The sequence below is a fragment of the Bos indicus genome, chromosome 7, assembly GCF_029378745.1.
Source record: "Bos indicus isolate NIAB-ARS_2022 breed Sahiwal x Tharparkar chromosome 7, NIAB-ARS_B.indTharparkar_mat_pri_1.0, whole genome shotgun sequence".
NCBI classification, from domain to species: domain Eukaryota; kingdom Metazoa; phylum Chordata; class Mammalia; order Artiodactyla; family Bovidae; genus Bos; species Bos indicus.
The window spans coordinates 109,980,077-110,004,969 of record NC_091766.1 but is presented as its reverse complement, the minus strand read 5'-3'; the positions used below and the strand labels follow the sequence as shown (position 1 = coordinate 110,004,969).

At 36.9% G+C, this 24,893-nt stretch overlaps 1 protein-coding gene across 1 annotated transcript in view; it reads right to left on the bottom strand.

Annotated features, from left to right (window-relative positions):
- WDR36 (WD repeat domain 36) overlaps positions 1-24,893 on the bottom strand; it is a 43,506-nt gene that overhangs the window by 6,672 nt on the left and 11,941 nt on the right. Inside the window, exons 7-19 of the mRNA XM_070794136.1 lie at positions 23,632-23,764; positions 23,182-23,357; positions 22,646-22,766; positions 22,091-22,156; positions 20,288-20,374; positions 19,055-19,200; positions 13,082-13,196; positions 12,427-12,592; positions 11,873-11,981; positions 9,871-9,950; positions 4,364-4,471; positions 2,621-2,718; positions 2,085-2,230 (exon numbers count right to left, since the gene is read on the bottom strand). Of these exons, the coding sequence (XP_070650237.1) occupies positions 2,085-2,230; positions 2,621-2,718; positions 4,364-4,471; positions 9,871-9,950; positions 11,873-11,981; positions 12,427-12,592; positions 13,082-13,196; positions 19,055-19,200; positions 20,288-20,374; positions 22,091-22,156; positions 22,646-22,766; positions 23,182-23,357; positions 23,632-23,764 (1,551 nt within the window). The remainder of the gene's footprint in view (positions 1-2,084; positions 2,231-2,620; positions 2,719-4,363; positions 4,472-9,870; positions 9,951-11,872; positions 11,982-12,426; positions 12,593-13,081; positions 13,197-19,054; positions 19,201-20,287; positions 20,375-22,090; positions 22,157-22,645; positions 22,767-23,181; positions 23,358-23,631; positions 23,765-24,893) is intronic.

Sequence of the window (24,893 nt, the reverse complement as noted above, 5' to 3'; positions counted from 1 at the left end):
CACTGACAGAATTCAATTTTGGTGACATTGTTACATATCACTATCTCAAGAGAATTTGATGGACTCTTAAGAAGTCTCACAATTTTACCTTACACTACTCCTCTTCCATTCTTTAGGAACTGAGGGGAGATTTGCTTTTTGAAAGAAAGTCAGGGATATTTGTGGCCTCTTGGAGCCACAGCATAAAACAAAGTCGAACAAAGTACAGCCCATAGCAATGTAAGCACAGCCTTCTTTGTGATAGGGAAACTGTAGTAATGTAGTAAGAGTCAGTTACCCTTCCTAACTGACTGTTCTTGAGTTAGAAGGCAGTCACTGAGTTGTAAATAAAAACAAAAGGCTTTGGAGAAGTTCCACAGGGTTCTGGAAATTACCTAATTTCATAAAGGAAACGGTGAGTATAAAAGTTAACCACAGGACAAAAATAAAAATTCTAATTTCTTTCATTCAGAAGGAAATTAATATTGGAGGTGTTATAAAGAGCATTCATTCACATTTCTCTATATTTTTATGCAGAACAAACTGCATCTTAGCAAGAAGAGTGCCCACCAAATGTAGCTCAATTAATTGGGCATTATTCTAATTGGTCCCTCATACTCACCTACTTGTTCTTTTGAATGTATTGCTTTTAAAGCCATTCCATAAACTACTTCCTTTACAGTTGATAGATTAGACAATACAACTATGTACCTAAACAACATACCTTTATACTGAAGCCCAATCTTTCAAAAGGTGAGCAATAAAAAGGAGCACTTTCAAATTTTGAGTCAAATGAACATGTGAAAACTCTCTTTTCTTAGCCGAGACATGTATGTCTTTTCTGGTGCCAATTTACTAGCTACAAAAATAGTTAGGATGGCATGTCATAGCTATCTGTCAGTGTTCCTTACACTTTTTTTATGCCAGCCCATAATGTGACTTAGTACACACATAAACTCTAGTGACTGTATGTATGCTCAGTGCTGTGCTTAGTCTCTCAGTCGTGTCCAACTCTGCGACCATATGGACTGTAGCCTGCCAGGCTCCTCTGTCCATGAGATTCTCCAGGCAAGAATACCCAAGTGGGTTGCCATGCCCTCCCCCAGGGGATCTTCCCAACCTAGGGATTGAACCCAGGTCTCCCGCATTGCAGGCGGATTCTTTACCATCTGAACCACCAGGGAAGACCATAATTACTCAAGTGGGTAGCCTATCTCTCATCCAGGGGATCTTCCCAACCCAGGAATCGAACCAGATTGCAGGGAGCTTCATTATCAGCTGAGCTACCAAGGATGCCTGACTGTATGTATATATCTAACCAAGTTGAGTTTCATAAAACAAAACACCCTAATTCTCAGAAGATAATCTCTGAAATTTTCTAGTCTGTATGTTTCAGTTGCTTTTGATACTCACAAATAGGGGTCATGCAACATGCTTTGAAACACGTTAATTCATGCCATAACTGTCCATTTGTCATGTAAAACTGTAAACTCCTCAAGGACAAAGGGCCAAGTTATTTGCCACTGCTATTATCTCAGGATGCTACCTACTACCTAGTTCACACTAATTTATGTGCCTGAACCTAAAAGCAAACCTTCCTGTAGCAGACAGAGCAGGGTGTGGTATGATAAAGAGTGACTGAAGTTTACTTTTAAAAAGACCAGTGAAAGTATTCTAGTCCCCAGATGTCTAGAAACAGAAACATCACACATTATGATGACTTTTCCCCCCCCTCATTTCATAAGTTAAGTGAGATTAGGCTAGGCTTAAAACAATTTCTAATAGCTCTGTAGTTGCAGGCTATACTACTGCTGTATTTGAAGGTCCTTGAGTGCTCTCAAAGTAGATATATATACATGGAGAAAGTCTTGTAATAATATTAGATTAAATAGCATTCAGCTAAATGGTATCTGCTGTACTATCTTAGGCATTAACTACTCCACCTAAAGACCTCCAAGAAAGGGAAGCTATCTTTACTAAAGAAAATACTTTTGGAATATGTCTTCAGGGGCCAATATTAAGTGTACTATCAGATTAGATCAGATCAGTCGCTCAGTCGTGTCCGACTCTTTGCGACCCCATGAACCGCAGCACGCCAGTATTACCTTAATAACATCAAGATTAAGAAGGTTTTTCCACCGGGATTCAGGAAGGAGTGACAGAGTTACCAACTGCTCATTCAACTGTTCTGGGGAGTCATACTCTATCATTTCCTCACTTGGTTCTACAGTTTCTTCTGATAATTCTACATCTTAAAACAAAAAATTTTCAAGTATAACAAATTAATGCTGAATGTAATTTTTATCATATAAAAGCAACTTAATTAACTTCAAATCCATTAGTATTTCACAACATGTTCACTCAGTATAACTCAATATAACTTGTAAACTCTATTCATTTTATTTTCTCATATTAAGTACAATTTCCATCACCAGACTCAAAACATTTCTCCACTGTTTTACATGAATACTCCATCAATTATGTCTTTGTTTATACAAAGATTCATGAAGTCATTCAAAATACTTCATTAAGATAAAAAAATACTATGATTGAATGCATTAAACTGCCTTCAGTGGCAATATCCTACAGGTTAGGTTTATTATATTACTCTTCAAAAATTACTTTACTAGTTTTTGATTACCTTGGGTTTGACAAGTACCAGGAAGCATCACTACTGAAGGAACATAATCTGTAGGAAGTGGCCGTAATGAAACAACTGAATACAGGGAAATATTGGACCTGAGACATAAAAAACATAAGCAATATCACAAAATTTATTAAAAATATTTTCAGAGAAGCTTCGATTACTGGTAACAATCTCCACGATCTTGAATTTGGCTATAAATTCCAATCACTTGTAAAAAAAAAAAACTCAAAAATAGACAGTATTAATTTCAAAATGCTTTGACTCATATCACAGATGTCATCACAAGAAAGCTGCCTATAAGTATTATGAACAGAGTCTTTATTTTTAATGTAGCACAAAAAAGTACTTGAGAGATTAGTAGTGGATAGTATTTTTATGGATAATATTTTTATAAGGTAACGTAACACCCATTTATTTATACTGCTTTGACAAATGGCAACCTTCATCTAAGGAAATTACAACTGAAGGAAAGATGGACTCAGAGCATTACGTCAGACGGTGATTACACGGATCAGATCCTTGGGGGTGCTGAACAGTCATGGGTTCCCCTGTCTCTAGAATGGTCCTTTAAGTGCTACTTGACCCTGCGTCATGACTTTGGATCTGACTGACTAATCTGATCCACATCTGACTAATCAAGATGTGAATATCTGTCCCAAAGTGGGCTAATCATATTGTTTCCTGTACATAATGAATCTGGAATGGGAATTCCAGGTTCTGAGTTATATTAACAGCTGTACTATATACTCTGTTGCTGAGGTACCACAACACCATTCTTCTCTTATCTTGACTGTTCAAGCCTCAAAGATTCCAGGAGATACTCCATTCTGCTTATTAAGGTGACCAGAGTCTATTTCTATTATATATTAAATTTATTTTCACATCCTAAAAAGTCAATTAGAAAACCTTGTAAGTAGAAAAGGAATTCATTTTTTTCTCTTCCTCAATAATAAGAGTTAAATTTTAAACTCACTTATCCTTTCTGCAAATAGAAGTCAAATAGGGTAACAAATAAAAATCAAACATGTTCAACTCTTTGCGACCCCATGAACTATACAGTCCATGGAATTTTCCAGGCCAGAATACTGGAGTGGGTAGCCTTTCCCTTCTCCAGGGGATCTTCCTGGCCCAGGAATTAAACCAGGGTCTCCTGCACTGTGGGCAGATTCTTTACCAACTGAGCTACAGGGAAACCCTATATTACTATCCTTTCTGCAAATAAAAGTCACAGATAAAAATCTGTGGCTAACAGATAAAAATCAAACATGTGTAGCTTAGAATATACACTTGAGCTGCTGCTGCTGTTAAGTTGCTTCAGTCGTGTCTGACTCTGTGCAACCCCATAGACAGCAGCCCATCAGGCTCCAGCATCCCTGGGATTCTCCAGGCAAGAACACTGGAGCGGGCTGCCATTTCCTTCTCCAATGCATGAAAGTGAAAAGTGAAAGTGAGGTCGCTCAGTCGTGTCCGACTCTTAGCGACCCCATGGACTACAGCCTACCAGGCTCCTTCGTCTATGGGATTTTCCAGCCAAGAGTACTGGAGTGGGGTGCGCTACCTAAATTATTAAGCAGAAGTTGACTTAACTGTAGATTTAAGGTGAACTATGTGACACTTCCATTTTATAAGTTAAAAAACCCCAAAAAACTGAAGGGCAATGTTAGCAACTATGACTGTCTGACAATATCATCTTCCTTTTTCTTCTTACCCCAGAAAGAACTGTATGAGAGAACTTACCACAGATAAACTCCAAGGTGGTCGACATGGGAGGTGGCCAGAAAGTCTCCAGTCGGGGACATAGTGACATTAAGAGGAGCCGAGTCCAACAAGAAGCTGTCTATAAGACTACAGAAAGAACCAAGACGTTACAGTCCTTCAACTCTACTAAAAAGGACACAATTCACAAAATATCATTTTGCTAAAAGAACAAAGGGTAAGAGATGAAGAAAATGTTTGCTTTTTACTTTTAAATCACCAACACCAAAAAGTCATCACTAACAAAGAGCTTTGTCAACTAAGCTACGATGGGAAAATAATCTCCTCAATGAGAGAGACCCAGAACACTAAACAGATCAATTAATTTGAGAGAGAGTTTCAATAAAAGGGAGAATACAGGAGACAATGCTGTTTTTCTGGAATGCCATTTTGGTAGGTTCGGAAACAATTCTAAAGATCACACATTTAAAATAATTTATCAGCACTCTCCTGTATTTGTTATGCCAGTGAAAATAACAAAAGGGGTAGGCAACAGAAGAAAGTAATAAAATGGCCATGGGAGAATGGCAGTGGGGAAAAAAAGTTCGGGCAATTCTGTTTTTCAAACAGGTGACCATGTGCTACACAGCAAGCAGGAAACTCAGTCTGTGCAGCATCACCGTAAAGCAGTTCACGGTGCTCGTCCACACGGACACTTCGGACAGCTGCAAGCAGGGGCTGTGAAAAGCTGGGGAGGAAAAGGGAGCGATGGCACTCCAGAAGACGACGCACAGCAGGCTCCTCAGAGAGCAGTGTGTGCGATGAACATGAACCTTACAGACGGGCAGGACTTCAACAGATGCCGATGGTCAAGAAAGCACCTTCTGGGAGAAGGAATGTGGAAGGCAAGGCAAGGGGAACCGTGTCCAGTGAGGAACGCAGTTTGGTCTTGAATACCAAACATCTGAGTTTATCTTTTAATCAATGGAAAGCCACTACAGGCTTTTGAGCAGATAGCAGTATAATTTCTACTTTCATAAGAAAATCTGGCAGCAGAATGTAGAATATATTTGAACAGGAAGAACAGTGAGATTATGGCAGCAGTCATCTAACAAGCAGGGAAGATCTGAACTAGGATAGTGGCAGCGGGAAGCGAAATGAGGCGAATTTAAGGAGCAAACAGAAAGGCCTAACACACGGGCACGTTGCAGACGAGGCTCCCTAGGCTGGCTGAGAGTGCGAGTACTCTGTGCACCTTAAGAGGAGTATGCTGGTTTTAGTAAGAGCTGTTTCAAAAACTACTTTATTCACTGAAGCCATTACATTATCCATGAGAAGGCATGGCAAAACGACTGAAGTTCAGAATCTTTGGTAATTACATTATTTCAATAAATAAAATAACAGGAGTTAACACTTTTTTCAGTATTCCATGCTAGGAAGTATTCTGAGCACTTGTGACTATTAATTAAATCCTCACAACCCCATGAGGCAGATCCATCCTTACTATGCCCGTTAGAAAAATGAGGCCCAGTCATACTTCCTCAAGGTAGAAAGTGACAGAGACATACCTGTCACCAAGAAGTCTGCACACTTAATCACCAAAAGCTCAGGAACACCACTACTGAAACTAAAGGTACAGCAGCCGACAGAGCACACACCCAGAAGATGACTACAGCGTGACTCACGGAAACACTATGAGCCGCTCAAATGTCACATGGAGGCCATGATTAAAGGACCCATACAAAATCTTTCTCAATCTGTTCAGAGTGATTAACAATTACAAACCTTAACTAATGAATACAAAATAGTAGGACAAGACTAAAATTAGCAGCACCACAAACAAACTAAAGTGGGCTCAGGACAATGACTGATGTTTAAATTCTCACTTATGGGAAAAAAATGTGATTAATAATCTGTCTGATTTCTGTTCAACCATTCCTTGGAAACTCATAAACACAGCTGCTTGGGGGATCAAACAAATTGGGGAAAAGGACATTTGCTAAACACTTATTATATACCAGAGACTGTCAAATTATTTAATTCATTTAATACAAACAACCCAGAGAAGAACCACTATCTCAATGTACACTGATGACTAAGCCTAAACTCAGGAATTTTAGAACTCACCATCTAACTGCTCACTAAAGTGTGTGTGAGGGATGAAACTACCTGACACGTTCAGAATCTATCTGTTAAAGAGGAATCTACTGCTTGAGCAAATTTATTTTACTTGATACTATAATTATTTTGGCAAATTCACTGTGCAACATGGTTTCCACAGCTGTTGTGTGTGGGTAGACTGGCCCTCCATTATGTAAAAGCATCAAATCAAAGAAGTGGTTTTCACATAAACAGCATGTTTTACATGGCCACAGTTGCTCATAGAGCCTAAGTGTAAAGGTTTAATCCCAGACCTAACTACCATATTGTCACCTGCTAATCCTACAAAATGAAAAGTTCCAGGTAAATTATAAGCTTTTTGAGAAAATGTTAAAAAAAATCCTCATTGTAAGGGGTCAGATTTTTAAGCACAGAGTCCCATGCATACAGGTAACATTAACTCACTTCTGATTATATTCTAAACCAGTGCAGACAATGTCTAGATGTTCAGTCTCCAAAGTGATGGAATCCTCAAAGAACAGAACAAATGGATAGTTTTGCCTCAGTGGGAAATGCAAAACAAAATTCTATTCCAATTGTTCTCACGTAATGCCCCTCAGAAAGCAGGGATTGGGTGGATGAGATAGAACAAAATGCAAAATTCTATTAAAACTATTTAATTTTATATTTTTCTCACCCTGAAAAGTGTTTAACTCTTAAGAGATTAAAATTAACCATAAATAAAAGGTGGTAGCAGATGACAGAAAATTTCAGGGACAAAAATTTCAACCTCATTTCTCTGAAAACCCTAGAAACAGAAGAAAATTTTCCACACTTAAAACAAAGAAACCACTTTACAGGGAACAGTTCAGTACCTATGCCTTTGTTTCAGATAGACACAATTAATCCCAGATGGCTGCATCTGCATATTACCACACCAAAGGTCTACTTATACACGGCTTCACATTGTAGCCTTTGTAATGAGTGTATTCATTCTTTACATATTTAACATGTTATGTAAATGATAAAACTGCTTACTGAAGAAAAAACTAGGAATCCCCAAAGCTTGCGTTACTAATTATGTTTAAGAAAAGAAATGAAATTTAAAAAGTCAATGATTACCTACAACTGTATGGTCCTTACTGTATCTTCTACATCAAGAAAACCAAATCATCCTTAGTACATACCCAAGCAAGGCTGGTACCACGACTGCTGGGAAATCTTTCTCTTATGCTGTTGCTGCTGCTAAGTCGCTTCAGTCGTGTCCGACTCTGTGTGACCCCATAGACAGCAGCCCACCAGGCTCCCCTGTCCCTGGGATTCTCTAGGCAAGAGTACTAGGGTGGGCTGCCATTTCCTTCTCCAATGCGTGAAAGTGAAAAGTGACAGTGAAGTCGCTCAGCCGTGTCCGACTCTAAGCCAACCCCATGGACTGCAGACTACCAGGCTCCTCTGCCCATGGGATTTTCCAGGCAAGAGTACTGGAGTGGGGTGCCAATGCCTTCTCCATCTCTTATGCTAACTACAGCAAAATCTCACTGACAAACTATGCTGCCTCGGGCAAATCACTTAACTTCTGAGCCTCCATTTTCTCATTTGTGAAACGGGACTAAAACCAGTACCTCTCTAACAGAATATGAGACAAGATGAAAACTAAAAGCACTAAAGTGCCCAGAAGTCCATGGAAAAAGTCGACTGCAACAGGGCAGCAGCAATTGTGGGAAACTGCTTTTCAGCCTTCTCATCTGCTCCACTTCAGATCTTAACCAAAGAGGTAGTTATTTGTGTCTTTATTAAAAACATACTTTGGTCCAATCAGTGTAGATATTATTATCTTTTAACAATCCCATGTGACTCATCTCTCGCTCTTGCGTTCCCCCAGCTTAGTTTCCCTGTATTCACTTAAAACTGTCTGTGTTCACTGAAAAATAAGATACCAGAGTTGAAAACATGTCAGATTTAAATGTGTTCATCTTTTTACTAAAATAAGAAATTCAGCAAAAAGCCTTATGCTGAATCAAAGACTGGTGGCTCTGAATGCTACTTTTGGATCCTAATTTTTCCAACCCCCAAAAAACTTACCATTTTTAAAAAACGTTCTGACTATTTAGTACTATTCAACATTAACCTCCCTCTCTCATCTGATGTGAACTAAAACTACTAAAAAGGAAAATGAAAAGGGCAAAGTGTCAACTCTATTTCCTATACAACTTTCCTACTACAAAGCAATTCAAATCATGTTTAATTTTAGAAAACAGAAGAACAGAAGTCCAAGAAGCAAAAGACTAATCAAAATTCCTAATGGTACCTTAAAAAAAAGTTTTATTTTATTTTAATTAAGAAAGTACTAACTTGACTGAACTTTTTGAAGCTGGAGGATAGTCAACTGATTATTTATTTTGCTTGACTCGACTTTAAGTAAAAGAGAGACACACTGTGGACAAAGCTGCCCAGTTGTTAGAGCTGGACCATCGGTGGCACTTCTGCTGTCTACGCCAAGCCCTGTACACAGGCTGTGGACGGCTGTGTCTCATTCCTGAATCAAACTTGAAGGGAAGTAAGGACACGAGGGTTTTTCCTTTCTAAAGGTCAAACTGCTTTCAGGTATGAGCTTATCTAATTCCTGAGAAACAAGAGGAGCAGAACTGGACAGATCTTAACTGAGCAATATTCCTGAAGACCGAACTACCTTCCCACTCATCTTTCTCACCTCTCTCTTTCCTCATTGTACGTTCCTTTCCCATCACTCCTTTCACACTCCACCTAAGGAATTCTTTGGTGAGTGATATGACTGCAAGTTGTGTGTACTCCTACATAATTTTTAGCAACAAATTACTCTCTGTAGGTTTCTACTGATCAAATTATTTAACAGAATTAATGTTTTCTCTTCAAGTGCTGATTTAGTAGCAAGTTTCAACCTATGACAGGTTTCTTAACACTGTTGGGTTTTATCCAAATCTTAAGACACACATTTCCATTATGTTAAGGTATCTAAATGTCTTCTTTCAAGAATTATGTTAGAGACAGAAAATATATAATATACACAAAGTTAAGGGTTCTGACCTCTTAATTCAATATCAACAACAACAACAAAATACAAAAAAATGCTCAGAATAAGTTTGCAGTCCTAAAGTATGATCTCTAGTCTGGAGTATTAAAAAGGCCAGATGAGCTTTCTTAAGTGAGTTTATGCAACTCACTTCTACTTCTCAATTTTGCAGGAATAGCGAACCTAAGAGATTGGAATTTCCTCACTATCATTTCTTTCAGCACTAATCTCTTAGTTTGAGATCAAACACACTTCAAGGATAAAATATAAGTCAGGTTAGAAAAATCTCCAAATACAGTCACAGTCAAAAAGTACATAATCTGTTAACAACAGGTAAAAGTCACATGTGAAGACAATGACTAAGAAAACTTCTGCTAAGGTTAGGGATTTAACAACTCACCACCCAGACGGAAGGTCCCAAGTTCTAATAGAGCAATCCATTGAAGCACTTATTAACCAACGACCATCAGGGCTGAAAGTCTTTAAATTGAAAGAAAAACATAAATATTAGAGGTGTGTACACATGTATGGATGTGTCTATGTATATTTGTATCTGTATATTTAACAAAGAATGTAAGAAATGAAAAGATAATGCACACTTCATTAAAAAATGTTTGATGCATAAAATGTAGACCACCTCATCTTATATAAAAGAAAATACCATTTCTTATATACCCCTGAGGATACTGCTAAGGATTAGGCTTTTACATGAATTATAAAACTTTTAAAAATGAATAGTAGTACATAATTTTTACTCCATAATCTATTTATAGACAATTAACAAATGTTTGACTACTGTTTTTAACATAAATCTGTGCTGACAACATTCAATTAGAAATATTTTATTAGCCTAATTTCATTTATAAAGTATCAATGAAGCTTTGAACAAAGCCACATTTCCAAGAAGAGTCTATTCCAAAATGATTTTAAAGAATGCAAATTCTCTTAATGTAGAGAAGTTACTGAAGAAGTTGTTCTTGTAGATTCAGCTAAAAATCTTTTCTTCCTTAATGATGTTTTAAATATAATTTAAAACCACAATAATATTTTCAAAATAAAATTTAAACAATAAACTACTTATGACACCATAAAGAAGTTGTATCTTCTCTACAAGTTGTATCTTCTCTATAAGATAAAAATGGAAGAATAACATGAGGTTTAAACCAGGTCAAATGTGAAGAAAGACCGAAAAGGAAAAACTTTTAAGTTTATATTGAAGTAATTGTTCATCCAAGAGACTAAACACACCACAGGGATTATGACCATTGGTTTTGGGATTATGACCATTCATATTAGCAAATGATAACTGGAATAAGTGAACTCCAACTTGGTCATCGGGCTGCAATGATACTATGGAAACTTAAACCTGAAAGTATAGAGAACTCAATTTACAGAAGGATAGTGTAGATAATGAGGAATGGGAAAATGACTTGACAGCTAAAGTCATGTTATAAAGGCTCACAGATTTAATTGAAGAGGAGTAATTTATTCTTGACTAGGAGAAACTCCACACATAACTCAAAAGGAAAGAAACAGGAAGAACAAGTTGGCTCTGACAGATGTTTTCAAAAATGAAACTTCATTAAAATTACTTCACTCCCACCCTCACTGCTATAGTTGCTGTCACAACAAATTCTGCTGATGAGTAGTTATGCCAATTTCTTATCTACAGAACAAAGTAATTTCCTGGCCATTTCACCCCTATTTTTAAGGAAATGGGTACACATTGTAAATTCAGATTTTTGGTGTGAGAACTGATAAGTGAATACAGCTTGTGGGGGTGCCACTAAAGAGCTAGAAATTTGTTTTATTTCTGTTTCAAGTAAATCAAGATACCTGCAACTGATGTAAAGTCTTCAACATACACTGCTTATACTGAGTACTTCTTACCATATTTCCCACCATAAGAACATAACAGTAAGATAAAATACATATTCACTAATTAAACTCTTTTGAAATTAAGATGAACATTAGAAATCACACTAAACTAGAATAAACCAAGTATTAGATATGCCAGGTCTCCTACTATTAATTCATTATGCATGCAGAAAACAAAAATGAGTTCTCTCAGCTTAGTTTAATACTAAGTCAAAAATGATACCTATGTTTCAATGAATCATTCTGGCCTTGTTTAGAGTTAAAGAGAAAAAATGAACTCTTGGATATACATTTTAATCTAATGGCATTATCCTCCTGAGAAATATTAAAACTTCTTTTCATTCTAAATTTTCCTTAAAAAAAACCTGCTTTGAAAATTAGTCTCCAAATTATTTACTTTGAACATCTCATATGATGAGTTCAATGCCATTAAAAGATAGCAGTTTCAATTATTAGGACATTTTTAACCTAAATAGAAATAGAAATTAATCAAGTTTTATTTTAACATCTAAAGTCTGTTTTACCATGTCATTTATTTGGCCTTGGTGTCCAGAAAACTCTCTGACAATCTTCCTAGTTTCTATGTCCAAAACACTAATGGAGAAGTCGTCCAAGGCAAGTCCCAGAATGCCACTAGCAAGACAAATGCATTAGTTTTAACAAACGAACAAAAACAACCTCTTGAAACTAAAATCTCACAGTCAAGTTTTGTTAATCAAGTATACCTTTGGGGTAAGTTAAACAAAATGTTCTTTCATATGAAAAGTTTGGTTTTTGTTAAATTATATACAGCTGACCACTTTACAAGAGGGTTAGGGCACTAACCCTCTACAGTCAAAAGTCTGCATATAATTTTACAGTTGGCCCTCCCCGTCCACGGCTCTGCATCTGTGGATTCAACCAACAATGGATTATGTACTGCTATCCTGAAGTATTTAGTGAAAAAAAGCTGTGCGTAAGTGGACCTGCACAGTCCAAACTTGTGATGTTCAAGAGACTACTGTACCTTATTTAAATTAAGAACTTTTTCTAAAAACATCAAGAAGAAAATCCATCATCATTAGAAGAAAAACTTTACCTGTCTCTATGTAGCAGCATCAAATTTGGAGATGAATCGAGGCTCACAGAATGAATTAAAACTTTGTTTTTAAAGTTCCAGAACTTGAGTACTCCTTCACTACCAGCTGTAATTGTCAACTGGTTTAATCCATCCACTGCAACACCTCTAACAGATCCTTTATGGGCTTTAAAGCATATGTTAAAAGAAAGAAGAAATAAGAATTGCAATGGCCTCTCCAAACACTACACAAAGAGTGATTACTTTATTTGAATATCTAAGTTCCCACTATTCAACTTCCCTAAAATCTTTAATGTGGATTTTAGGAACGGAGGGAAAATTATTCTACTACATGAGTAATAACAAAATCTACCATCAGGTTGATGCCATGGAAGGTTTCAAAAAATAGTTAAGATATTCTGTTTAATACAAGGAGAAGGAACCAAACACTTTAATTTCTATAATAGCCACTTTCCCTTAATACAACTATGATTTCATTCTCTTTGAGTACTTCAATGAGGTGTTCTGCTACATAGGGTTGACGATAACCCATATGCAACTTTAGCAAAATGCCTGGAACTCAAGAATTTAATAAATGCCAGTGACAGTTATTAGCCTTTTATCTATCTATAATACTTTTTTAAAAAAATAAGAAAAAGAAAAAAAAGGCTGATACCTTGATCCCTGCCGAAACTCCCCCGGTGTATACCAGACTGCATGTTATACACATCAACAGCTCCCGATGAGAGACCAATCACAGCAAAGTTTCCACAGGAAGTTATATCTACTGCCTTAGGAAAAACAAAATTAACACAAAAGACACAGAAAGTAACTAATATTTTTATTGTACTTTACGTTTTCCAAAGTATTTATCAATTGTCTCATTTTTTAAAAAAGATAGTAAATGCATTACTTCATTAATTTTCTTAAACATAATTATTTTGGGGTGTATTAAAAATATCTGCTTGATTCTGCCTCCCTTCTCTAAGTATCGAGAAATCCATACTTCCAAGATGGCAAAATATAACCAAAATTAACTTCATTGAAATTTAAATGACATATCAACTGGTATTTGATTTTTATTTTATTCACAACAGTGCTAAAGTCAAAGCATTCCATTGCCTGATTTCTTACTACCTTACTTTACTTTTGTAATTGCTTCTATAGCAGATACAAAAGTGAAACCATATTAGTTTCAGTTCAAGGGAAAAGTCCCAAGTATTTTAATTACAACTTCGTTTTTTTTAAGGAAGGAAATATACAAGGTAACTAGAGAAGGAAATGGCAATCCACTCCAGTCTTCTTGCCTGGAACACTCCATGGATGGGGAGCCTGGTGGGCTTCAGTCCACGGGGTCGCAAAGAGCTGGACACAACTGAGCACACAGAACACACAAGATAACACGTGGAAAACATCCAGTTTATCAAGTGTCTGTAAAACAAACTCCTATTTAACACTTAGAGAAGCAATGTTATACTAAAAAGATGCCTTTTCTTTCTGTTAAACACATGAGACTGGCTACATGGGGGTCACGGCCAGAGAAAGCCTTCCCTACCACTGTGTGTTAGTCAGATGCCACCCACCTGGGAGTCCATTCAAAGACTGCTGGCTTATGCCGAAAGAAAGAGATGACTTCTAAGACCCAAAAGAGAATGCTTACTACAGGATATCTGTTCCAAACAGTAAGACTGATACACCACTGAGTCAAGATATATTTACATAGCATCCACATTTAACTGTGTTCAACTTATATATATTTTTCTAGATAATTATAGCATATTTCTTAGAAAATGTTTTTATATAAGAAATTATGGACTAAAAGCTTAAAAAAGTATTCTGTCTTCCTAAATAGAAAACTAACATAATTTTACCTATTTTGAATAACTCAGAAATTTATGCTGCGTTGTACAGTTATGCTCTTAGGAACTAATGAAGATACTAGGCTATATTGCTGAGATTGTTTAGTCGCTATGTCGTGTCTCTTTGCGACCCCACAGACAGCAGTCCACCAGGTTCCTCAGTCCATGCGATTCTCCAGGCAAGAACACTGGGATGGGTTGCCATTTCCTTCTCCAGGGGATCTTCTTGACCCAGGGACTGAATTCACGTCTCTTGCATCAGGCAGGCGGATTCTTTACCCTTCAGTCACAGCCTGTAAGTAATGACGGTCCTGAAGGCACTATTATACCCTAGTCCCCCATATCCAGAGAATACGTGACAAGACCCTCAGTGGATGCCTTTAATGGCGGGCAGCACCAAGTCCTACACGTACAGGCTTCTCCCTATACTAATGGGCAAGCAGTGTATACAGCACGGACATGTTAGATAAAAAGATGATATTAGACTGGGACAGTGCTATTCAGATGGCATACAATTTAAAATTTATACATTGTGTACTTCTGGAATTTTCTATTCAGAATTTTCAGACTGAAGTTGAATAACTGAAACCATGGATGGGGGGACTGCTGTACTTCTTGGAACCTGAGTTTATTTTAATAGGCTTTATTGTTGTTAACAGGATGGCTTCTAACCTATTTTTTTAAGACAGCAAAACAGAGGAAAAATGAATAAGGTGAGGGTTACCTGTGAGTGAAAAACTGTACTCTGTGCACTGGCTGTGCAATAAACACTGGTTTATTGCATACTGGTTACCGCCTCTGCTCCAGACAGCTAACTCTGCCAGACAAATGACGCAGCACCAGCTAAGTATCACTGTGCTTGTGTCTGTGAATATATATTGTGTGTACACACACACACACAACGTCCTGTGGGTGATCACTATAGGCTAAGAGTTAAAAATACAGGTTCTAGAAGGAGTGGTCTGAGGTTCAAATCCCAGTTTACCACTCGGTACTAGTTTTACTAATCTTGGGCATATTACTCATTATATTAAGCCTCAGCCTCCGTTTTACTGTCTATAAAAAGAGGCTAACAATATTCCACATCATAGGACTGTTGTGAGAATAAGATAAAATAGCATGTGCCAGGCAGAGAGCCTGGAACAAAGTAAGCACACAAAAAATGTTAGCTGTAACTGTTATTTACACTACTATTATTTTAATAGCTACTCAACTGTTCAGGTAAACTTGAGAAGTTTAAGATAGAATCTCTATGGCTTAGAAATCAAAGTTTAAGAGTGGAGTTTTGTACTATGGAGAACAGAGCATACACACTGACCAAAAAAACCCGTACAAAATAGGATCAAAGTAATTATATTTCCATACACTAGCAAAAACAATCCAAAATGAAATTAAGAAATCTATTTACAGTAGCACTGCAAAGAATAAAATACTAGGAAAAGTTTAACCAAAAACGTAGGAGACTGGTACACTGACAACTATAAAACATTGGTAATAGAAATTAAAAATCTAATTAAATGCAAAGCCATCTCATGTTTATGGATCAGAAGTAATATTAAGATGGTAATACTCCTCAAATTGAGGTGTATAATCAATAAGATCTCTATCAAAATCCCAGCTGCTTTCTTTGCAAAAACTGACAAGCTGATCATACTGAAATTCAATAGACCAGAATAGCCAAAACAATCTTGAAGAACAAAAAATTGGAAGATTCAATTATCCTGATTTTAAAAAACTTTACTACAGAGTGACCATACTCAAGACAGTGTCATACCGGCATAAAAAAGACAAAGACTCACTCAACAGAACAATCGAAGAGACCTGTGAATAGAAAAAAGCCCTCATGCATGTCAAACAATTTTTGGCAAAGGTACCAAGACCATTCAATGGGGAAAGAATAGTGCTTTGGGCAAATAACACTGACATAACTAGACATCTAAAGGCAAAAGCATGAACTTGGACCCCTATATGATATCGTACACAAAAATTAACCTTAGAAGGGTTACAGATCTAAATTGAAGAGCTAAAATTATGAAACGCTCAGAAGAAATTACAAAAGTAAATCTTCATGACCTTGGGTAAGGCAGTGTTTTTCAAAAAACCACAAAAATGGCTAGACTTCAAAATTAAAACCCCTTTATGCTGAAATGACGCCAACAAGAAAAGGAAATGAGAGCCCACAGAACGTGTGTGCTTAGTCGCTCAGTCGTGTCCGACTCTTTTTGCGACCCTCTGGGCTGTAGTCTGCCAGGCTTCTCTGTCCATGGGATTTTCCAGGCAAGAATACTGGAGTGGGTTGCCATTTCCTTCTCCAGGGGATCTTTCTAACCCAAGGTTCGAACCCACATCTCCTCCATCCCCTGCACTTCAGGTGGATTCTCTACCCACTGAGCATCAGCCCACAGAACAGGAAAAACTATTTGCAAATCGTATATCTGATAAGGGACCTGTATCCCAAATATATAAGGAGCTATTACAATTCAAGAGTAAAAAAATAAATAACTCCATTAGACAATGGGCAAGTAACATGAACAGACATTTCTCCGAAGACATAGAAGTGGCCAGTAAGCCACTGTAAGAGAAAAGACTCTGATGCTGGGAAAGACTGAGGGCAGGAGGAGAAAGGAGTGATAGAGGATGAGACAGGTGGATGGCATCACCAACTCAATGCATATGAAAAGATGCTCAACACTGTTAAATCACTGGGAAAATATGAAACAGAAGCCACAGTGATAAACTACTTTATACCTACTAGGACAACTCCAGAATCACTGCAGATGGTGACTGCAGCCATGAAATTAAGAAGCTTGCTCCTTCCTAGATAGCATATTAAAAAGCAGAGACATCACTTTGCCAAAAAAGGTCTGTATAGTCAAAACTATGGTTTTCCAGTAGTCATGTATGGATGTGAGAGTTGGACCATAAAGAAAGCTGAGCACTGAAGAACTGACGCTTTTGAACTGCGGTGTTGAAGACTCCTGAGAGTTCCTTGAACTGCAAAGAGATACAACCAGTCCATCCTAAAGGAAATCAGTCCTGAATATTCACTGGAAGGACTGATGCCAAAACTGAAGCTCCAATAACTTTTGCCCCCGGATGTAAAGAGCTGACTCATTGGAAAAGACCCTGATGCTGGGAAAGATGGAAGGCAGGAGGAGAAGGGGACGACAGAGGATGAGATGGTTGGATGGCATCACCAACGTGATGGACATGAGTTTGAGTTAACTCCGGGAAATGGTGATGAACAGGGGAAGCCTGGCGTGCTGCAGTCCATGGGGTTGCAAAGAGATGGACACAACTTAAATGACTGAACAACAAGGACAGCAATAATCAAAAGGAACAAAACTCTTATACATTGCTGGTGGGAATATAAAATTGTGCAGCCACTTTGGAAAACAGGTTGTCAGTTCCTTAAAAACATTAAACAGAGTTACATTATGTTAGGTGATCTAACAAGGTACAAATACAGAGAGAACAAAAACATATGTCCACACAAAAGCTTGTACAGCATTATTTATAATACCCCCAAACTAGAAACAATACAAATGTCTATCAACTATCAATGGCTAAACAAAATGTGGTTTTATCTACAGAATAAAATAGTATTCATAAAAGGAATAAAGTACTGATACATCCTACAACATGGATGAACCTTAAAACATGCTAAGTGAGGAAGACAGTCACGGAGGCCATATATTATGATTCTATCCGTGTGAAATGCCCAGAATAGGTATTGAAGTTGCCTGGGTTGGGGAGATGGGGGAAAAGTGAGAGAATGAGGATTATTGTTAGTGGGTATAGGGTTTCTTTTTTAGTGATGAGAATGTTTTAAAATTAGACTGATTAGATTTTGGTGATAATAGCAAAATTCTATGAATACACTAAAACCCACTAAAGTATACATTTTCAATGAATGAATTTCAAGGTAAGTAATTTTATATCAGTAAAATTTATTTTGAAAAAGCAGAGGCAACAATTCTGCAAACCAAATTTGACATCATTTCTATATAGCTTAAAATCTGAACTCAATAGAAGACTTACATTATTATCAAAAGAAAACAAAATAAAATGTTAATAGAGTAAGAAGTTATAAGTTAACAGTGGCATTTAGAAAATTATATTTAAAAAAGGCTTAGACAGTACTCAGTCAGACAAATAAATAACTTCTACATCTTTAACTCAACTAAAGATTTACCTGAATCTTACTCCTACATTGAAAGAGAAAAGGAAGGAAGAAACCTTAAGATTCACATTCATTGAATATAACACTATATACTCAACATAATTCAGGTAAGAAAGTATACTGATAAATGCTGAAACCCACCTCAAAGAGTATTCTAAGTAATCCTATATTAAACAGAAAATTTAAATGACCAATATACTACATCTAGTCTAGCAAAGCTTAACTTAAATCTATAATAAGTTAAAACCTTAAAGATTTTAAAATTTTAAAATAAGTTTTAAATAAAATACATTTATTTTAAAATAAATAAAATATAAGTTAAAACCTTAAAAGATTTTAATAAAATCATAATAAAATTTTATTGAAATTCTAATAATTTTAAATCTTAAAATCTATAATAAATTTATATATATATATAAAATCTCATATATAATTTCCAGCTTCTCTCCAAGCTGGAAAACTTTAACACTATTAGGGAATAATTTCAAAATGTTAAACTATGTTCTTCGTTCTTTCAACGAATATTGCCAGTAATAAAACTGAGTTTAATAAGACAACCACAGGACAGTTCTATAGGAGGAAGCGCCCTCGCAAACACGTCACTCACTGTCGCAGTTGTGCTGTCTGTCTTCAGCCCTGCTGGCCTGAGAAAGTGAGCACCTATGGTAGATCTCTGGTAGTTCCAGGTGGAGCAGGAGAGCTTACCCTGATGGCAAGCAACGATACCATCCCAGTCACTTTCACGAGCTTCCTCTAAAACATAATTTAAATCGCTCATTCACTCACCTATTTAATAAGCATTTAATACTCTATGTTATAATTTAGCATTAAGACACAGTATGGTAAACAGGTAATTCCTGCTAACAATGAGTTTCCAATCGAACAAGAAATTCTGATTAGAAGACATTACAGTAAGATTAAGTATCTTTTTAAGAGTATTCAGGAGGAGTTTACTAAGAGATCTGGGGAGAGTAATAAATGGCTCCTTGAAAGAAGTAAAACAGGTAGAAATTAATGGATTGGGGGTGTGGACTGAGACACACACAGACGGGCCCAAGCGTAACTCGAACAAAATTAGGCACAGAAAGTAAATGCAGTATTTTCCTGAGGGGTGGGAGAAGGGCAAAGCCACTGGTCCACATTACCAACAGTCTTAAAAGCCATGTTAAGAAGAGCAGATTCCATCCAAAAAGGTAATTAAGGGGTAATTAAGATTTTTGAGCATATGACAGGAGGTACTTAAAGTAAAAAAAAAAAAAATATTACTCAGGTTGCTATAAACGGAAATGGTGATAAACAATTATTTCTATGACAGTTTTCACTCAACAGTCTTCTCATCTATCTACATTTTTCTTAAAATTGTTTCTTGGAATGATGCACTGCTCCAACGACACAGTTCACTAAGACCACCGTGTGTTCATATCTTAATTAAGTTAGCCAAAGCTCCATATTATCAGTTCTCACCTTCTACATTAGTGACTTTCTTATACCAGGCTTATGAGAGAATAAATTAGAAGACTTACAAAATAGAATAGCAAATATGTTTATTATAGTTTAGGGAGAACAAAGCCTAGAATTAATAGATAACAAGTTCCGATTATAAGTAAGTCATTTTTGGTCTTCACACAAGACTTGCATGCATTTGGGATGCATCCTGGATTCTTACTATTGTTTGCCAAAACATTTATTAAAATGGAAGAAATAAAGAAATATATTCAAGTGACCCTCCAGATGCTTTTTAGTATTTGTAAAAACATTTACTAAAATGGAGAAAATAAGAAACACACAGAAGGAAATAAATGACAGGGCAGAACTCGAAACACAACACGAAGCTTCTTACCAGCTGCGAACTCTGTGACGGGTGGGAGTCTCACAGACATGGTGTTCTGAAGTCCTTTACGTTTGACTCTCTTTTTATTTATTAATCCTGGGGTTAGGTGAGAGGGGAATATAGCTATGAATGTATGATGAAAATGTATATAAGAGAAAAGCTAATTCGTTGAACTTTTTATGTAAAGTTCAAGATATTCCCATTTAAAAATCTTTAATATAAAGATTATGTTATTACCACTATCTTAGTGGTATTGAAAATTGCATTATAATATAAATGAAGAGACTGCACTTACAATATTAGCAAAAAAAATAGCAAATTATATTAAAATATATAAAATACCACTGAATAATCTTAAATATGCAGGACCAATAAGAGAAAAACTAAAAACCTTCATTGAGGAACATTAAAGACAACTCGAATGGGGATATATCATATTCCTAGATGAGACAATTCTTAAAGATTATCAAATCTCTCCAATTTGATCCTAAGAATTATAATTGTGGATGTTGATTTAAAATTGATTCTGAAATTCATCTGGAAGTATATACATGTATGAATAGCCAGGATATTAACTTCCAAAGAAGTTTAATTATAAATAAGCCTGAATATTGTTGTTTAACAAACAAAATCTTTCATATGATAAAAACCATGGGCATGAATAGAGAATTAAAAAATCTCTTCTGGCAAAAAGATGGGACTCTTCTTACTTGGATGCTTCCTGTAAGCTCCTTTCCATCTTTAAATTCTGCATTCCACAGATGACACCACACTTATGGCAGAAAGTGAAGAAGAATTAAAGAACCTCTTGATGAAAGTCAAAGAGGAGAGTGAAAAGTTGGCTTAAAGCTCAACATTCAGAAAACTAAGATCATGGCAGGTGGTCCCATCACTTCATGGCAAATAGATGAGAAAACAGTGGAAAAAGTGGAGGACTTTATTTTGGGGGGCTCCAAAATCACTGAAGATGGTGACTGCAGCCATGAAATTAAAAGACGCTTATTCCTTGGAAGCAAAGTTATGACCAACCTAGACAGCATATTAAAAAGCAAGAGACATTATTTTGCCAACAAAGGTCCGTCTAGTCAAGGCTATGGTTTTTCTAGTGCTCATGTATGGATGTGAGAGTTGGACTATAAAGAAAGCTGAGTGCCAAAGAACTGATGCTTTTGAACTGTGGTATTGGAGAAGACTCTTGAGAGTCCCTTGGACTGCAAGGAGATCCAACCGGTCCATCCTAAAGGAGATCAGTCCTGAGTGTTCATTGGAAGGACTGATGTTAAAGCTAAAACTCCAATACTTTGGCCACCTGATGAGAAGAACTGACTCATTGGAAAAGACCCTAATGCTGGGAAAGACTGAAGGTGGGAGAAAAAGGGGACAACAGAGGATGAGATGGTTGGATGGCATCACTAACTCAATGGACATGGGTTTGGGTGGACTGCAGGAGTTGGTGATGGACAGGGAGGCCTGGCGTGCTGCCATCCGTGGGGTCGCAGAGTCAGACACGACTGAGCAACTGAACTGAACTGAGCAGATGGCTCCAGTTGCATTATCAATGTCTTTTGAGTGGTAGCATTATGTTTTCCCCACCTAAGATACCTAACTCTTCAATCTTACAGTAGCACCTGAACCACTTCTACAGCAATACTGAGTTACAAATCTTATTACTGCTCTTTCATATAAGGGAATTTCATTTTATCCTAAGAAAGAGGAAATTTAATAATGAAACCTCCTTTGGTTATCTCCCAGACTCTTTGAGATGAATTTTTTTATGACCAGTAGCTTTTTTTCCATTTTGCAAAGACCTACCATGTCCCAAGCTCTTGTTAAATTTTTCGTGTACCGTGGAAAATGACTGAAGTGTTCCATCCTGACCTGTTGATATACACAGAAAATGTCTAATCAAGCTTCATCAAAACAATGGACCATTTGAATCATGACGCTTATAAAATTATATTCTATAAAAAGCATGAAGTTAGCTGGCAGCACTTTAAAAGGAAGCTGATTGTAACTACCTCATTCATAATATTCAACTGCCCATGGAATGCCATTTTGTAAAAACAAAGGATAAAATGAGGTGCTAATAAATTCCAGCAGATTATCTGGATAGGCAAGGGCCACATTTCTGGAATTTGTCCATTCTGACTCCAACGATTACTAAATAGAATGATGTTCCAAATAAAAGTAATATCAGCTAGTGTTTCCTGAAGTATTCAAAAACAATCACCTCATTTTACCCAGATTTTCCAGTCACTCAAAGGGAATCTGAATCTAAAAATGTATAAATACCAAACCTAATAGATATAAAACACTTTGTTTTCATTACTTGCTGAATTAAACTAATAGCACAAAGCAGAAACTCACTTGCACTAAGAATTTGTTGTCCATTTTGTCCATAATATCTTATTCTGGTAAGAGGAGCACTATGTCCCATTCTGAATCTCAGAAGCCGGCCTTCACCTGCGGGACCATCAAATATCCATATCTGCCAAGAAATGAATAAAAGTAAAGCTCTCCCACAAGTGATCTGCAAGCAGTCAAACTATCTTCTACATAAATCTACTGGCATTGGGTAATGCCTGCAGACCACTGATCCTGGAGTACAGGTTAGGGAAAAGATAAGCTGTCTAAATTTCTCCAACTCCAATAATCTTGCCTGGAAAATCCCATGGACACAGCCTGGCGAGTGACAGTTCACAGGGTCACAAAGAGTTGAACACGACTGAGCAACTGAGCACAGCACAACTTTCTCACTTCATGAAATTCAGGCAATCTGCTATGCCTTTTATTTCATCTGTATCAATGTCTTATCCCGTATTCCTTTCACCTGCTAGGTTTCACGCTGATACATTAAAGCAGGCTTGTAATAACCCAAAGGAAGGCAGTAATAAGCACAGTACCCTGAGAGCGTTGTCAGCACCGTTTGTGACCAGAAGCGGCTCTCTGTGGAGAAACGTCAGTCCGGCAATCGCTGTAGAATGTGCATTTCTCATTTGATTGATTAACTTTTTGTCTTCTAGATCCCAGAGTCCAATATGGCCACATGGGCTTCCAGCTGCCATTACTGGGTGACCATCTGTTGTTAGATAGAATACACTAAGAAAAACATGCACCATCAAACAACTAAACTTAACAATGCTTCTCTCCACTCTTTTAATCCATAAATATAAATTTAAAATAAAAGACTATAGACCAATAATCTACCAATATTCCTTTGGCTCTTTATATTCCAGTATTTCATTCATTTGTTAGATTAAATTATAAACAAATATTAAGAAAATTTCTATGAACTTCAAAGTAATACACCTGAAGTTTTCTTAATTTTCATCCATAAACAAGTTGAGAGTTACCTGTGCGAAATGAAATCGAAGTAATAGGTCCCCAGTCTTGACGAAACTTCATTAACGTTTCATCAAATTTAATGTTGTGAATGATAACCTGACCCGACATGAGACCAACAGCCACAACATCCACAGCTGGTGCCTGAAAATTAAATGACTCAACTTCTTATTTTCTTAATCAAATAGCTTTAATAATACTGATGTTACCAAAATAAGTATTAATAATGGAATATATTTCTGGAGATGACAAAAACAATGAATACTGTCATTCTGGCATACTTTAATTGATATCTGGCATGGAAATATTTCGGAAAAGGCAATGGCACCCCACTCCAGTACTCTTGCTTGGAAAATTCCATGAATGGAGGAGCCTGGTAGGCTGCAGTCCATGGGGTAGTGAAGAGTCGGACAGGACTGAGCGACTTCCCTTTCACTTTTCACTTTCATGCATTGGAGAAGGAAATGGCAACCCACTTCAGTGTTCTTGCCTGGAGAATCCCAAGGACGGGGGAATCTGGTGGGCTTCTGTCTATGGGGTCGCACAGAGCTGGACACGACTGAAGCAACTTAGCAGCAGTAGCAGCATGGAAGTATTTAGGAATGATTTTTCCAAATTACTTCCCAGCTTCAGTCTGGTAGTCATTATCACTTCCCCACCCACAAACATAGTAAACTTGCTAAGAAAATAGCCATAATACAAAAGAAGCTGATACGTGAAATCAATACAGATCATTATTGCCTGTAATATAAAAATTAAAAATAAAAAAAAGACAACTCATAGAAAATATATAAAGTGAAAGTGAAGTCACTCAGTCGTGTCCGACTCTTTGCAACCCCGCAGACTATAGCCTACCAGGCTCTTCCATCCATGGGATTCTCCAGGCAAGAATACTGGAGTGGGTTGCCATTTCCTTCTCCAGGGGATCTTCCCAACCCAAGGATTGAACCCGGGTCTCCCACATTGGAGGCAGATGCTTTAACCTCTGAGCCATCAGAAAACATATAAAGGCTCGCCATATGCATGGTGACATAAAAGGCCAACTACAAAGGAAGTGAAGTGGTCTATCCAAAGAATACAAGAAAAACCTATAACCCATGTTAAAAGGCAAATAGGTTATACAATTAGTCTGTTCCAGCTCTAATAGTCTATGATTTTAATCTTCATTTTATACAATAGTATTACATACAGACTCTATACTACGTTTCCGTATTTAAGAACAGAAGATCAATGTCCAATACCATTACAAAATGAAATCAGGCTAAACATGTAA